We start from the raw sequence: 16,329 nt of genomic DNA, 5'->3' as shown, positions 1-16,329 counted from the left end.
CTTCTTTTATAAGGTGATATAGGCAAAAGTGTGAAGTTGAAAATGACTTGCACTGGATGCCTGATTTGAATTTCAATCGGGAACATTTATTTTTGAAGCACAATGCGGGTTCAAGAAAAAAGATCTAACTCCATGTGTTCTGCGGTAGCAACGTTAACAAAAAAACAAAAGAACAGATACATTTCTATGCTCAAATTAAAAAAAAGTACTGTACACAAAAAGTTGTGTTTTGTAAATGATGCTCATAATTCTGCGGCTAAACCCTTTAGATTTTAACATTTGGCATGGTTGCACAAGAAAACCGTAGACCCTGAGGAACCCCCTTCATGATTTATTTAACAACTTTAACACAGTCTTGAATACTGTCACAATAATTATAAAGGTAAAATATTGATTCCACAAACTAAGCATAGTCTGTGATCACTGGTGTTCTAGTCATTCCAACCAACCTTATCAGCACACAGTGATTGTTAACTAGACCACCATCACTCGTGGACCAGACTTGCTTATGATATCAGATACTTTTATTATAGTCAAGGACCTGTGAACTGTGGACAGGGCCACTGTATGAGGTTCCTCCATAAAGTCCTGCACTTCTAATCATATGTCAAGTAGTCTAATGAGTAAAGCAAAACATAAAAAATATGGATCACGTTAGAAACTGCATTGCTTCCATAATTGAGAGACGTTTTTATGGGGGTTTGTATCATTATTACTAAAATCATTTTAAATTGTTTATTTAGTTATGTGATTACTTAGTTTTACATGGATTTATTTATTTCAAATTATATGTTTACATACATATTTCTGTAATTTTTGGGAATTGATGTTTGAGCGAGATTACGTGTGGGGTTTTGTAATTTATTAAGCTAAGGAAACAATTTGAATACAAAGTTAGCTTTCTTAGCGTTAAAAAGGCGGCTTTTGTATGAAAGAAAAGTGCGTGTGTACCTAATAAAGCGGCATATAAGTGTAGAATCATGAGGCCTGACCGTGATCTCATAGCAGCATTGCTGCATGATGCATAAGGTGACAGTCCATTAAAAATAGACTGTGGTGTGAGATAAAGTGCATTGAGGCGGACGATAAACCAGAGACATCAGTCCTCTTCGTCACTCCATAAGGCATCGTCTTCATCTAGGTCCACACCATGAAAGAGCCTAGAAAGAAAGTCAGCGTGTTGAGATGCGAGATAACAACGTCGGCGTCTTGACTATGAAGAGGAAGGAATGACTCACTGGTTAAAGCAGGGTGAATGTGGGTTGTGGAAGTGACTGTATGGGTTGGCTTTGTTGAGGAGGCCCAGGCACAGCCAGCAAAAGTAATGGCGGCACGAGGTACATGTCATTTTGTTACAGCCGTCTACTTTCTGAACATGGGACAGAGCAAAAGCAGCTTATTCAAAATGAAATATATCTATGGACCCTGCTGTGCCACGTTGTGATCAGCAGGAGAAGCCCACCTGAATGTTGGTGCCGCAGTGAGGGCAGCCTTTGCAGTTCTCGTTGAGCCAGTCCCTGCTAAAGGACTCCTCCACCGCCTTTTGGATCACTCTCTTGCCAAAGCGTTGCTCCATAAACTTTTTCCCCTGCGGAGTGGCCGACAGGTACTCATCTCGGAGGCTTCGTAGATCCTCTATAGCACCGGAATAGGAGGAAAAAAAAACAAAAAAGAGCAAAGCCCTGACGTGAGATTTGACTGAGAAATGCTGTGTTACCCTGGACTAACATTGCGTTTCATTATAAAGCAAGGCTTTTTTTAATTACCAGCTTGATTCTGATTGCTCCTTGGCATATTCTAAAAATTGTATCATCGTATTCAAAAATACTTGAGGCTGTAACTGCTGCCAAAGGTGCATCAAGAAAGTATTGAGCAAATCCTTCTAAATACCTTTGCAGACATGTGAATTTTTAGTTTTTTAGTTTAACAAATTAGCAGAATTGGAAAAAAAAAACCTGTTCATATTGTCATTGAGGGGTATTGTGTGTCGAATTTTGAGGACAAAAATTAAGGTACACCATTGAGGAAAAAGGCTATAACACAGGGGTAGGGAACCTATGGCTCTAGAGCCAGATGTAGCTCTTTTGATGACTGCATCTGGCTCTCAGATAAATCTTAGCTGACATTGCTTAACATGATAAGTAATGAATAATTCCGCTGGTAATCACAGTGTTAAAAATAACGTTCAAATTATAAAACATTATCATCCATTTTAATCCAACCATCCGTTTTCTATTTCACCTGTTCAAGATGTCGCTTTAATGGTAAGAAGTATTATATTTATTATTGGTTAACTTTAGAATAAGAATTTTATTAAAAAGAATAAGGGACTTATTATACTCTAAAAATGTTGGTCTTACTTAAAAATGCACGCATTTAGTTGTATTCAGTGTTAAAAATATTATATGGCTCTCACGGAAATACATTTTGAAATATTTGGCTTTCATGGCTCTCTCAGCCAAAAAGGTTCCCGACCCCTGCTATAACATAACAAATGTGGACAAAGTCAAGTGCTGTGATTACGTTTCGGATGCATTGTATGTGTCTCCATACACAATGTGGAGTCGCTCCCCTAAGTTAGAAATAATCACCCACATTAGTGCAAAAAAACTGCATTTTCTAGTTCATTAAGTGTCGTTAATATCAAGTAAGCCAAGCCAGGAGCAGGCATGAAAATAGTTAAGTTCGCTTTAGACAACACCAAGAAAGAAGTGATTTGTAGCAAATATTAATATGAAATTAACAAGTAGATTAATAAGAGTCTAGAGAGAGGGTGATACAACTGTTAGTGTGTTAACATTGTTACAGTCAGTACACATCAGGTAAGAGGGCAGGTCCATCCATAAATTAGAGCCGTCGATACCAGAGGTAGAATCAGCATATAATTGACACAACAGTAATTAGATATTTTTGTTTTCTCAATAATTTTGTTGCTGTATTTGCAAATGTTTTCAAACTCAGGGAGTAATTCTCTGATTACAGGAAGACTTTGAAGGCAAAAACCAAGTCGTAAATAGTAGTTTTTGCTTTTGTTTAGTTATTGTGTATTATTGAGTTTGTTTGATCAAACAATTGTATGTAATACAATAAAACAGGGAACTAGTTGAAATTGTGTTTTGATATTGTTGCACTGTCAATAGCACTCACCATAAATGAATGGAAATATTCATAGTTACTACATGTGATCGGTTTTGGACGATCTCCCTCATGTAAAAATGATCAATATCGGCAACATAAAACACTGATCGAAAAATCTACACTTTTATAATATATGTATCATTAGATATTGCACTAATCTGCTTTGGCACCGATAATGTAAAAGCTAAAATGTCCATTTTTTGTTGAGATGGCTCAGCTTAAAGTAGAAACCCCGTTTCCATATGAGTTGGGAAATTGTGTTACACGTAAATATAAACGAAATAAAATGATTTGCAAATCATTTTCAACCAATATTCAGTTGAATATGCTACAAAGACAACATATTTGTTGTTCAAACTGATAAACATTTTTTTATTTTTTTTGCAAAAAATCATTATCTTTAGAAATTGATGCCAGCAACACGTGACAAAGAAGTTGGGAAAGGTGGCAACAATCAATCAATCAATGTTTATTTGTATAGCCCTAAATCACAAGTGTCTCAAAGAGCTGCACAAACCACTACGACATCCTCGGAAGAACCCACATAAGGGCAAGGAAAACTCACACCCAGTGGGCAAGGAGAACTCACACCCAGTGGGACGTCGGTGACAATGATGACTATGAGATCCTTGGAGAGGACCACATATGTTGGCAGGACCCATCAGGAGCAAGGGTGAAGTGTCTTGCCCAAGGACACAACAGATGTGACTAGGATGGTAGAAGGTGGGGATTGAACGAGTAACCCTCAGATTGCTGGCACAACTTCGCCACGCCGTCCCAAATGCTAGGTAATTTACAAACAAGGATGGGGTGAGGGTCACAACTTTGTAAGCAAATTGTTGAACAGTTTTGGAACAACATGTCTCAACAAGCTATTGCAAGGAATTTAGGGATTTTACCATCTACGGTCCGTAAAATCATCAAAAAGTTCAGATAATCTGGAGAAATCACTGCACGTAAGCGATGATATTACGGACTTTTGATCCCTCAGGCGGTACTGCATCAAAAACCGACAACAGTGTGTAAATATCACCACATGGGCTCAGGAACACTTCATAAAACCACAGTAACTACAGTTGGTCGCTACATCTGTAAGTGCAAGTTAAAACTTTACTATGCAAAGCCAAACCCATTTATCAACAATATCCTGAAACGCTGGCTGGGGCCGAGCTCACCTAAGATGGACTGATGCAAAGGGGAAAGATGTTCTGTGGTCTGACAAGTCCACATTTCAAATTATATTTTGAAAAAGAGGACGTGGTGTCCTCCAGAACAAAGAAGAAAATAACCATTCGGATTGTTATAGGCGCAAAGTTCAAAAGCCAGCATCTGTGATGGTATGGGGGTGTATTAGTGGCCAAGGCATGGGTAACTTACACATCTGTGGAGGCACCATTAATGTTGAATGCTCCATACAGGTTTTGGAGTAACATATGTTGTCATCCAAGCAACAGTGTTGCAACAGCGTGGCTTCGTAAAAAAAGAGTGCGGGTACTTTCCTGGCCCGCCTGCAGTCCAGACCTGTCTCTCATCGAATATGTGTGGCACATTATGAAGCGTGAAATACGACAGCGGAGACTCCGGACTGTTGAACGACTGAAGCTCTACATAAAACAAGAATGAGAAAGAATTCCACTTTCAAAGCTTCAACAATTAGTTTCCTCAGTTCCCAAACGTTTATTGAGTGTTGTCAAAAGAAAAAGTGATGTAACGCAGTGGTGAACATGCCCCTTCCCAACTACTTTGGCACGTGTTGCAGCCAAGAAATTCTATGTTAATTATTTGCAAAAAAAATAAAGTTTATGAGTTTGATCATCAAATATTTGTCTTTGTAGTGTACTGAATTGAATATGGGCTGAAAGGGATTTGCAAATCGTTGTATTCTGTTCATTTTTACATCTAACACAATTTCCCAACTCATATGGAAACAGGGTTTGTACTTGTTTTTCCACTCGACAGGTACTCAAAGGCAGTGGTTCTCAATTGGGGGTACGCGGACCCCTGGGGGTACTTGAAGGTATTCTAAGGGGTACGTGAGATTTTTTTTTTAATATTCTAAAAATAGCAACAATTCAAAAATCATTTATAAATATCATTGTTGAAAATAGCAACAATTCAAAAATCATTTTTAAAAATATTTATTTAATAATACTTCAACAAAATATGAATGTAAGTTCATAAACTGTGAAAAGAAATGCAACAATGCAATATTCAGTGTTGACAGGTAATTTTTTAGTGGACATGTTCCATAAATATTGATGTTACAGATTTTTTTTTTTGTGAAGAAATGTTTAGAACTAAGTTCATGAATCCAGGTTGATCTCTATTACAATCCCCAAAGAGGGCACTTTAAGTTGATGATTACTTCTCTGTGTAGAAATCTTTATTTATAATTGAATCACTTGTTTATTTTTCATCAAGTTTTTAGTTGTTTTTATATCTTTTTTTTCAAATAGTTCAAGAAAGACCACTACAAATGAGCAATATTTTGCACTGTTACACAATTTAATAAATCAGAAACTGATGATATAGTGCTGTATTTTACTTCTTTATCTCCTTTTTTCAACCAAAAATGCTTTGCTCTGATTAGAGGGTACTTGAATTAAAAAAATGTTCACAGGGTTACATCACTGAAAAAAGGTTGAGAACCACTGCTCTAAGGACTCCCAAACAGTGCCGTGGCACATTAGTGTGCGGCACGAGATTATCAGGTATGCTGAAGGTAAATATCCAATTTACCTAAATTATTAGCATAACACAAACATGCGCACTAGCTTTAAGTATTGTTAGCTAATAATAGTCATAACAACAACATGACTGGAAATTGTTCCTTGCTTCTCTTAGACTGCTTTTGTGTGTAAGCATGCGCTTCCTGCGCGTACATGTTGACGTGACCGGATGAGTGACAGCCATAAACACCAATCCTTTTATTCGGGCCGGTAAACATTTTTTGTTACATAACCTTTGTAATTGTGAAAAATATAGACAATTGTCAAACAAATGTGTTCCGTTAAACCACTAATGATAACATAAGCTAACTTGTGGTGTTCTTGTTATATTTTTTGTTTTATAAATTGTTACTGTAAAGAAGTTGCCAACAGCACTTTTAACCTTGCGAATATGCTTGAAAGATGACAGTATAAACTCGTATCAAAGTGGTTATTCTGTAGAGTATGCAAAGGAAGTCACCTGCAGGGATCTTGCAGTGGGACACCCCGTGATAACCCATTTTGCACAGTGTACAAAAGGCATACTGGCAGGCAGAGCATATGCCCATAGTAGTGTCTGGCTCCACCATCACCGGCGTGCCGCAGGATTGGCGCGGACAATACACAATGTCTGCCATGAGGTCCAGACTGGATTGGAGCAGCAGACGGTCGTATCGGGCAAACAGCTCCTCGTCCACGAGTTGCTTAACCTGAGAGGTGGGAGTGGAAGTGTATTGTGGTTGGGATATGAGGTACACATCAGTCTTACCTGCATAGGCGTAGCTATTGATGTGCATTTAGGCTCCGGGCAATTAAGGCACTGAACGTTGCCGTCGCGTATTTGGATCTGGAAATATTCCCTCACGCAGTCTTTGCAGTAGACATGTTGGCAATCCTTGAAGCAGATGCAGTCGGCGCCCCGCTTCTCCACAAAGCAGATGCTGCAGCAGAACACGGTGCAGTCAAACGCCCTCTGACGCTGAGCCTCGTCAAAGTCCAACAGCTGAGGTAGGAGGTCGGCGTGGACGTCCACAGACATGATGGCCCGTGGGTCCAGGGGGCAGGACACTAAAGGTTGATGTTCTGACTTCTTCAACTCTCTTTTCGTTTCTGAGTTTATACAAGGGCTTCCGACCTGTGTCACGTCTGGGCAGAATTGTAAAAAAAAACATCAGAGAATTGTAAAAAAAAAACAAAAAAACATCAGATCGTTCTGTTTTAACTTCCTTTCCAATTAAAATGTTCTATTCGATATTACAAATAGTGGAGGACAATTCTTTCTTGTGACGTCCAAGAATAATTTTGCATGTGATTAATTATTATTGCGACCTTCCCTTTAAAAGTGAAGAATCCACCAGAATCCTTTAGTTCTTAGGCTGTCTAAAATGATGAGAGAGGTGACTAGAATTGAAGAGTAACAATGTGTTTTACAACAGAGGAGTAAGTACAGACAAAAGCAATACCAGTGCTGGGAGAGTGAACTGGGCTGTGTCAAGGTCGAAGCAATCTCTAAAATGACCGCCCGCTTCTCATGCTTTTGTCCATTTTGCCTGTGGCGCTTTGGCGAGGCAAGGCTCGAAACTGAAAGTTAACTTGGCGTGTTTGTGCAGAGCGCACACACATTTTCCTCCACTCTCGCTATTGCACCTGGTACTTCATGACTTCATGGTAACCATAGAGAATTACATATTTGTCTGTGTCCATAGATAACAAACATGTTGATATCCATGTTTTCAACCTTCTTGCAAAAACTAAGGCCGAAGCTATTTTTTTCCAAAGCATTTTACTCTGCTCAAAGGAGGAATATATTCCTCTAACAATAGGAATGTTCCTATCAGGGTTTTTTGTGCTGCCAGTTCCGAGCACATGTATTAATTGTAAATATTTTCATGTATTTATGGTAGATGCTATGGACAGTGTAACAATATCAACACAATAATAAAGAAAAATTAGTTACTTATTCTCTTTTTATTACATAAAATGTTTTGAGCAAAACAAAGTCAACAGTATACAATAACTAAAAAGCAAAAACTAGAATGTACTACTTATTTAAATGCTTTGGTTTTTGCCTTCAAAGTCCTCCTGTGTCAAAGAAATTATTCCCTGAGTTTGTAAACATTAACAAAAACTATTGCCAATTAACATGCCTGCCCTCGGCTTACTCTCACTCTGTGTGAAACCTCTCGTTTCTTACCTGCATATTATGCAAAACCAACTTTTCTTACCCATTGGTACCTGCTGTTGTGTATTTGGGATCAGCGTAAGACCAAAAAATTTGAACTAAAACCGTGGAGACATTGCAGAGATAATTATAAAACAATCTTGCCTTCCTCCCCACTTCTTTCAATCAAGCTTTTTGTATATTGTAATACCTATGACGTTTTTCACACCGGTGATGTCACCGGATTATTCATATATAGATAACGCCCATTTCCCCGTCGTCGTCCGACGCTGTAGTCACTTAGCTCCTTCTTTTCCTCCATCCTCTTGTTGTTTAGCAGACTGGCTCATACATGCGCATGCATCCTCCGCTGTTACAATTTATAATACAAAATACCGTGCAGTTCAAACTTAAATCTGTCCGAAGACTTTATATGGAAGCGCTAAAAATGTAAATGACAGGGAGAAGACACAGTCAAAGTGGAGGCACGTAAATAAGACTGCCACAAAACGGCACATCTTGAAGAGACGGTCAGAAAGTGGCTTAATAACGGTCTGTAAAACATAATTTATGCAACATTTTCACCAAAGAACACCATTACATGTTATGTAGACCACGAAGAAGTGTTTTAAATATAGAAAAAAAATCATAATATGGCCCCTTCAAGATAATAACAAATGCAGTTTATTTGCTACATTGGAGGTGATTATAATCAACTTAAGGGAGCGGCTCCACACTATCTGATAGCAGCCTCTTAGTCAAGTGACCACAAATAAATTCTAAATAAAAACACAATAATCTTCAATGGCCGATCACTTACTATGTTCGATACTGTTTTAAGTAACTATTTTACCATTTTAATCTGACAATAAGTTAAGTAATGAAGGTATGCCAAGGGGTACGTGAGATTATTTTTGAAATATTCTAAAAATAGCAACAATTCAAAAATCATTTATAAATATATTTATTGAATAATACTTCAAAAAAATATAATGTAAGTTCATAAATTGTGAAAAGAAATGCAATAATGCAATATTCAGTGTTGACAACTAGATTTTTTGTGGACATGCTCCATAAATATTGATGTTAAAGATTTCTTTTTTTGTGAAGAAATGTTTAGAAATAAATACATGAAACCAGATGGATCTCTATTACAATCCCCAAAGAGGGCACTTTAAGTTGATGATTACTTCTTGGTGTAGAAATCTTTATTTATAATTGAATCATTTGTTTATTTTTCATCAAGTTTTTAGTTGTTTTTATATCTTTTTTTTCAAATAGTTCAAGAAAGACCACTACAAATGAGCAATATTTTGCACTGTTACACAATTTAATAAATCAGAAACTGATGATATAGTGCTGTATTTTACTTCTTTATCTCCTTTTTTCAACCAAAAATGCTTTGCTCTGATTAGGGGGTACTTGAATTAAAAAAATTTTCACAGAGGGTACATCACTGAAAAAAGGTTGAGAACCACTGTTATAGGCATTAGTATTTGCTTGGTCAGTATGCACTTGATTTTTTAGTATAAATTGTATTGTTTTTATTACAGCCTGTTTGTTGGCTTCAAACAAAATATAAAGAAACAAATTATACGTGTTGATTCAATGTAGTGAGATTTGCTTAGGTCTCACATGATTGATGCCACATTAGTTATCAAATGTTAGTCAAAGTACAAATGTTATGAAAAGGCATTTCTGTAAAACAAGTCCTACTTGTGGCTGCATGGTCAGCTTTCCTGCTGCGCTCTCCGCTTGCCTTATTTCCTTCTCTGATGATCAGGAGAGGAGACTGGATGCTGAGGAAGTCCAGAACCTCCTCGCTGAGGAACTGAATCCATGTGAAAAGAACAACGCAGCCTCGGTTCTCCTCCCATAGTTGGTCCAGATGTCTGCACAGAGAGCTCATCTAAAAAGGTAAGAAACCAGCAATAAAGGAAAAAGCGCAAAAAGAACCGACTGAATTAAAACTGATGTTTGATTCGCACCTGTCTTCTGGTCATCCATTTAGAGCTGAGTGTGAATACTGGTGGATGCGTGGATGGGTAGTCTACAGGAAGCTCAAAATTAAGAACCAAAGGCGGCAGGAAGCTGATGTTATATTCGGTTTGCTTCTCTCCTGCAAGAAAGTACATTTTGACATATCTTTTTAGTTGCAAGAAAATGCATACCATGTTTAACAATCCACCCCATGATGTAGGAATTAGTGTATTTGACATTGGCTGGATCTCCACAGTGGTCACTCTGTGTTTTTTTAATGCTTGATCGCGCTATCATGAACAGCGACTGGACCCCTGTTTTCAGAGTTCAACTGCATTCATGTTGTTCTCATCTCCAAACCAATATTGATGACATTGAACACATATCCTAGTTTATCCAGAATATCAAACTTTTGTGCCATGAAGCTCGGACAGAAGTAGGCAGGTTTACTTACACTCAACAAAACTCCCCTGCAAAAAATCTATGGTGATAAAATGTTCATTGGAATCGTTATTATAATACAAGTCACACATTCGTCTGTGAGTCGAAAGAGTATCTTTTAAACTGATTGGTTCGTGCACCGATTTTATGGACCCTTCGAGTGCCTGTCGGACCAGCCATGTCCAGTCAAATTTTACGTCACTTCCAATGCTAATTTCATGAATTTAATCATTTAAAATTACACCGTAACTCTGAAAACGTTTATTTCTGTTTCTTGTTTAGCAAAGCTTCCCAATGATACCAACCTTTTTAGAATGGGGTAAATATTGAGATCTTCAAAACATTTCTAACAAAAAGGTCGAACCTAAAATCCTGAGCCCCATTGATTTAGAAGTTGATCATAAATTAGAGCATTGTCACAGGTTTTTTTGTAAAAGTCCATAACTGTCTTAATATTTATCAAAAGTAAAAGATACTTACGGTACAGGCCATAAGTTTGGATACACATTCTCATTCAATGCATTTCTTCTATTTTCATGACTATTTACATTGTAGATTGTCATTGAAGACATCAAAACTATGAATGAACTCATATGGAGTTATGTACTTAAAAAAAAAGGTGAAATGACTGAAAACATGTTTTATATTCTAGTTTCTTCAAAATAGCAAAACTTTGCGCTTATCACTTTTTTGCACAGTCTTGGCATTCGTCCGATGGGCTTCAAGAGGTGGTCACCTGAAATGGTTTTCACTTCAGAAGCGTGCTTGAATCTCATCTAAAGAATGCCAAGAGTGTGCGAAAAAGTAATCAGCGCAAAGGTTGGTTATTTTGAAGAAACTACAATATAAAACATGCTTTCAGTTATTTCACCTTTTTTTGTTAACTACATAACTCCACGTGTTCATTCATAGTTTTGATGCCTTCAGTGACAATCTACAATGTAAATAGTCATGAAAATAAAGAAAACCCATTGAATGAGGAGGTGTGTTCAAACTTTTGGCCTGTACTGTATATCGCTAAAATCTCCTTTACAGGGCCTGTCTGATAATACTGGTTTCAAGTAAATCTATTTTTTAGATGTTACACACATACCTGAATTATATATATATATATATATATATATATACATATATATATACACACACACACACACCCTGCGATGAGGTGGCGACTTGTCTAGGGTATATATATATATATATATATATATATATATATATATGTATATTTATATATTTTAGGGCTGCGAATCTTTGGGTGTCCCACGACTCGATTCAATATCGATTGTTGGGGTCGCGATTCGATTATATATCGATTTTTTCGATTCAACGCGATTCTCTATTCAAAAACGATATTGTTACGATTAAACACGATACTGTATTCATTCAATACATAGGATTTCAGCAGGATCTACCCCAGTCTGCTGCCATGCTAACAGAGTAGTAGATTTTTTTTAAAAGCTTTTATAATTGTAAAGGACAATGTTTAATCAACTGATTGCAATAATGTAAATTTGTTTTAAATATTTAACGAACCAAAAATATGACTAATTGTATCTTTGTGAAAACATTGGACTCAGTGTGTTGTCAAGCTTATGAGATGCAATGCAAGTGTAAGCCACTGTGACACTATTGTTCTTTTTTATTTTTTTATAAATGTCCAATGATAATGTCAATGAGGGATTTTTAATCACTGCTATGCCGAAATTATAACTAATATTGATATTGTTGTTGATAATATTAATTTATGTTTCATTATTTTTGGTTTGTTAAATGATAAATGGGTTGTACTTGTATAGCGCTTTTCTACCTTCAAGGTACTCAAAGCGCTTTGACACTACTTCCACATTTACCCATTCATACACTGATGGAGGGAGCTGCCATGCAAGGCGCCAACCAGCACCCATCAGGAGCAAGGGTGAAGTGTCTTGCTCAGGACACAACGGACGTGACGAGGTTGGTTCTAGGTGGGATTTGAACCAGTGACCCTGTTCTGCCGTGTTTGTGTCTCCTCAATTGCTCTGTGTATTGCAGTTCTGAGTGTTGCTGGGTCATGTTTGGTTTTGTAATTGGATTTAAAAAAAAGTATAATTAAAAAAAAAAAATAGATAAAAAAAAAAAAGAGGATCGATTCTGAATCGCACGTGAGAATCGCGATTCATATTCTAATCGCGATTCGTATTTGAATCGATTTTTTCCCACACCCCTAATATATATTTATATATATACCCTTCTATTAGGTGGCGACTTGTCCAGGGTGTACCCCGCCTTCCGCCCAAATGCAGCTGAGATAGGCTCCAGCGACCCCCCGCGACCCCCAACGGGACAAGCGGTAGAAAATGAATGGATGGATGGATATATATACATATATATATATATATCTATATATATATATATAGATATATATATATATATATATATATATATATATATATATATATACCTTTGGCAACAATTTTGAAGTCAAGAGGGAGATTCACACAGAGCTGCATCTCCCCTCCTTGAGCCGAGTCTTCCCGGTGGAACTCCTCTTCATAGATACTTGCTAAGGCAAGTAACTCATCGTCCTGGTCTGCCTTGTCCTGAGACATTTACATTCCTGGTAAAACAATCACATGTCAGCCAAAACTCAAGTTAGGTCATGATGTCAATGTGCCTTAGCTGTAATAATAATAATAATATTAATACATTTATTTTGTAAGGCGCCTATCAAGGCACTCATCTCATACAAACACAAAAGAAGCATAAAAACTGTAAAAAAAATAATTAATACATTTAAATTCAGGCAAAGCAACCATTAAAAACAGACACAGGCTCTGACCCCATGGTAGACAGGCAGGCTGAGGGTAGGAATATTATTATAGCAAGGCGAGTTTATGGATAGCTTTGAATGTATGGAGGAGGATCTTGTCGTTGATGTGGTTATCGATAGTTGGTGAAGAACGGGGGTGTTGTGATTGATGACAGGAGTTGTGGTGATTATACGGGCAGCAGTGTTCTGGACTAAATGGAGTTTATAGAGGAGTTTGTTGAGAAGACCAAAAGAGTAGGGAGTTGCAAATATCCAGACGGGAAGTGACAAAAAAGTGAAGCAGGATGGCAGAACTATTGGGAGTGAGTGAAGGGCAGGGGCAGTTGACATTACTGAGAATCCATCCATTTTTTACCACTTGTCCCTTATGAAATGACAAGAGTGCTGTCACCCAGACTCTTAACATGGGAGGAAAGGGGAGACCAAGGAGTTGTTTATGGTGATGGTGAAACTGGGCTGCTTCGAGAGTGTGGACTTAGAACCAATGAGGACTACCTATGTGGTATAGCTGTTCATTTGAGGGAAAAGTATAGGTTCCAGCACCCCCTGCGACTCCAAAAGGGACAAGCAGTAGAAAATGGATGGATGGATACCAGGATTTTATTTCCCATCCATTTTCTACCGATGGCAGCACGGTGGAGCAGCGGTTAGTGCATCTGCCTCACAATAAGAAGGTTTTGAGCAGTTTGCATGTTCTCCCCGTGACTGCGTGGGCTTCCTCCCACCTCCAAAGACATGCACCTAGGGATAAGTTGATTGGCAACACTAAATAGGCCCTAGTGTGTGAATGTTGTCTGTCAATATATGTTGGCCCTGCGATGAGATGGCGACTTGTCTAGGGTGTACCCCGCCATCCGCCCGAATGCAGTTGAAATAGGCTCCAGCGACCCCAAAAGGGACAAGCGGTAGAAATGGATGGATGTCACATTCTTTAATTGATAATTAATTTGAGTATTGCCAATATTCTATTTTTATTTTTCTCAAAATAATAAACGTTTCGGCTAAATAACAGCAGTGTGTTGATGTGAAAAGGTTCAAAAGGACAAAAGTCAGCATTTGACAGCTCTCAAGCGAGCTAGCTCGCGTAAACAGTGGCTAAACTCTCCACCGCTTTAGCTTGTCATAATAAACGCATACGCGTATTTCTATACATAGAATAGACACCGAATAGGACCATAACAAAAGAAGTTACGTCAATATATAAAATAATATGCTGAAAATTGTATTTTTCTTGCCTTATAAGAACCGATCGCTATCGAGGCCTGCTTTGCGTCAATTGCATTCCTGTGCTTGTTTCTCACAGTGACACCTGCTGGCTGGAAGATGTGTTGCAGCTACCTCACTTCCGTCTACGACTCCGTGAGGATTTTTTTTTTTTTAAATACATTTTGACAACCACACCGCTCACACGCTGTAATATTTAAACTACTTCTTCCTTCGATTAGATGATTGTTTCACCTTGCAAATTTGTTAATCTTAAACGAAAAAAAAATTAACGAGTCAATATTGACTTCCGCCCACCGCTTGCGTCCTTACCACCGGAAACACCCTTCCACAACAAGAGCCCCAAATATAAATATCTCACATTACATTTTGCACATCCGTTTTTCTTCCCCACGGCTTAATTCTCACGATAGTCAAGCAGTTTAAGCATAGCATTAAAACAAGTGAGAGTATTTTGAGCAGAAATGTCATACTACTGTTTTATACTTTGGTGTTCCAGTCGTTCAAATAGATGAAGTTGTAATATAGTCCCGAAAAAAATACCTCTTGTGTTATTTATTTCACCCCATCTTTGTTCCCACTACCGCACCTTAAATTGGAGTCTTTAATCTCGTTATATGCAAATATGACAATAAAGTCCATTCTATTCTTTTCTTTTCTATCAACATATCCTTAATAGTATTAATAAACTAAATGAATACATCTCTCGTAGCCTCGACAGCATATACTGAACCTATAGCGCGCATTGCTAAACAATAGGGACATATACAGCTAAGACAAAATATGAACTTCACACCATAAAAACAACTGCAGACATGAATTGTAGATGACTAATATTTGTAGAAGGAAATCAACTGCAAACAAATGTTGCCATTTTCTCATTAACATCACGATCACAGCAGGAGCATGGCACTCGATCGTTGTGTCAATCAACTACTTGATGCACGAACCTCTTGGTAATGATAAATGGTTTAAATATTTGAAATATATATTTTTATGAAAAGTGTAAAAATCCCCTCCATCCAATTTTTTTTTTTTTTTCATGATCGCTTTAATATTTGCCTCGAAACCTTTTAAAAATAAGCCTAAATCTTCACGGATTCAGATAAATAACAGTATCCTAATGGGGTTATAAGACCGCCTGTGTGCCTCTAGGTCACGTGATTCCAACCCATCTTTAAATATAGCAACCGACAAGTAATTATTAATATTATGCAAGCTAAATTTGGGAGAAGGGATTATGCAAGCTAAATTTGGCATTCACAAAACTCAATCTCTTAAAGTAAAACCGAAATTCTCACACTGGTTTAATAATTTCAAGTTAGTAAAATCTTTGAATACAGAAAAAAGTACAAAAGTCGTATATTATCTTGAATGGAAGAATTTCCATCCCATCCATTTTCTACCGCTTATTCCCTTTGGGGTCGCTGGTGCCTATCTCAGCCACAATCGGGCGGAAGGCGGCATACACCCTGGACAAGTCGCCCTCTCATCGCAGGGCCAACACAGATAGACAGACAACATTCACACTCACATTCACACACTAGGGCCAAATTAGTGTTGCCCATCAACCTATACCAAGGTGCATGTCTTTGGAAGTGGGAAGAAGCTGGGATTGAACCTTAACCACTCAGGACCTTCGTATTGTGAGGCAGACGCACCAACCCCTCTTCCACCGTGAAGCCCTGAATGGAAGAATTGGAGTTGTTTTAAATAAGCCCAGTTTTAAAATATATTATTTAAAAATAAACCATTTAAAATATATATGCATTTATTTTGATCTATTTTTATTTCTTGTTTATTTAAAAATATTGACTGCTCAACCCTGTTCATGTTTGAAATATTTTGGAAGTGACCTAATTTATCTG

The 16,329-nt window shown here is 37.6% G+C and overlaps 1 protein-coding gene across 2 annotated transcripts; it reads right to left on the bottom strand.

Annotated features, from left to right (window-relative positions):
* Positions 1–64: 64 nt before the first annotated feature.
* On the bottom strand, positions 65–14,596 carry rnf14 (ring finger protein 14). Of its 2 annotated transcripts, XM_061898639.1 has the most exons (9): positions 14,473–14,596; positions 12,869–13,024; positions 9,996–10,126; positions 9,724–9,916; positions 6,616–6,992; positions 6,328–6,556; positions 1,463–1,635; positions 1,239–1,369; positions 65–1,160 (listed from the first exon to the last, which is right to left on the bottom strand). In XM_061898639.1, the coding sequence occupies exons 2-9, from the start codon at positions 13,014–13,016 to the stop codon at positions 1,100–1,102; spliced, it is 1,443 nt and encodes a 480-aa protein (XP_061754623.1). In that variant the 5' UTR covers positions 13,017–13,024; positions 14,473–14,596; the 3' UTR covers positions 65–1,099. The 2 variants fall into 2 exon arrangements, with proteins under 2 accessions (XP_061754623.1, XP_061754624.1); XM_061898640.1 differs by lacking the exon at positions 12,869–13,024 and having other exon boundaries at positions 14,473–14,585.
* Positions 14,597–16,329: the final 1,733 nt, after the last annotated feature.

The sequence above is a fragment of the Nerophis ophidion genome, linkage group LG04 (assembly GCF_033978795.1).
Source record: "Nerophis ophidion isolate RoL-2023_Sa linkage group LG04, RoL_Noph_v1.0, whole genome shotgun sequence".
Classification (NCBI taxonomy): domain Eukaryota; kingdom Metazoa; phylum Chordata; class Actinopteri; order Syngnathiformes; family Syngnathidae; genus Nerophis; species Nerophis ophidion.
This window is presented reverse-complemented; position numbering and strand designations above follow the sequence as displayed.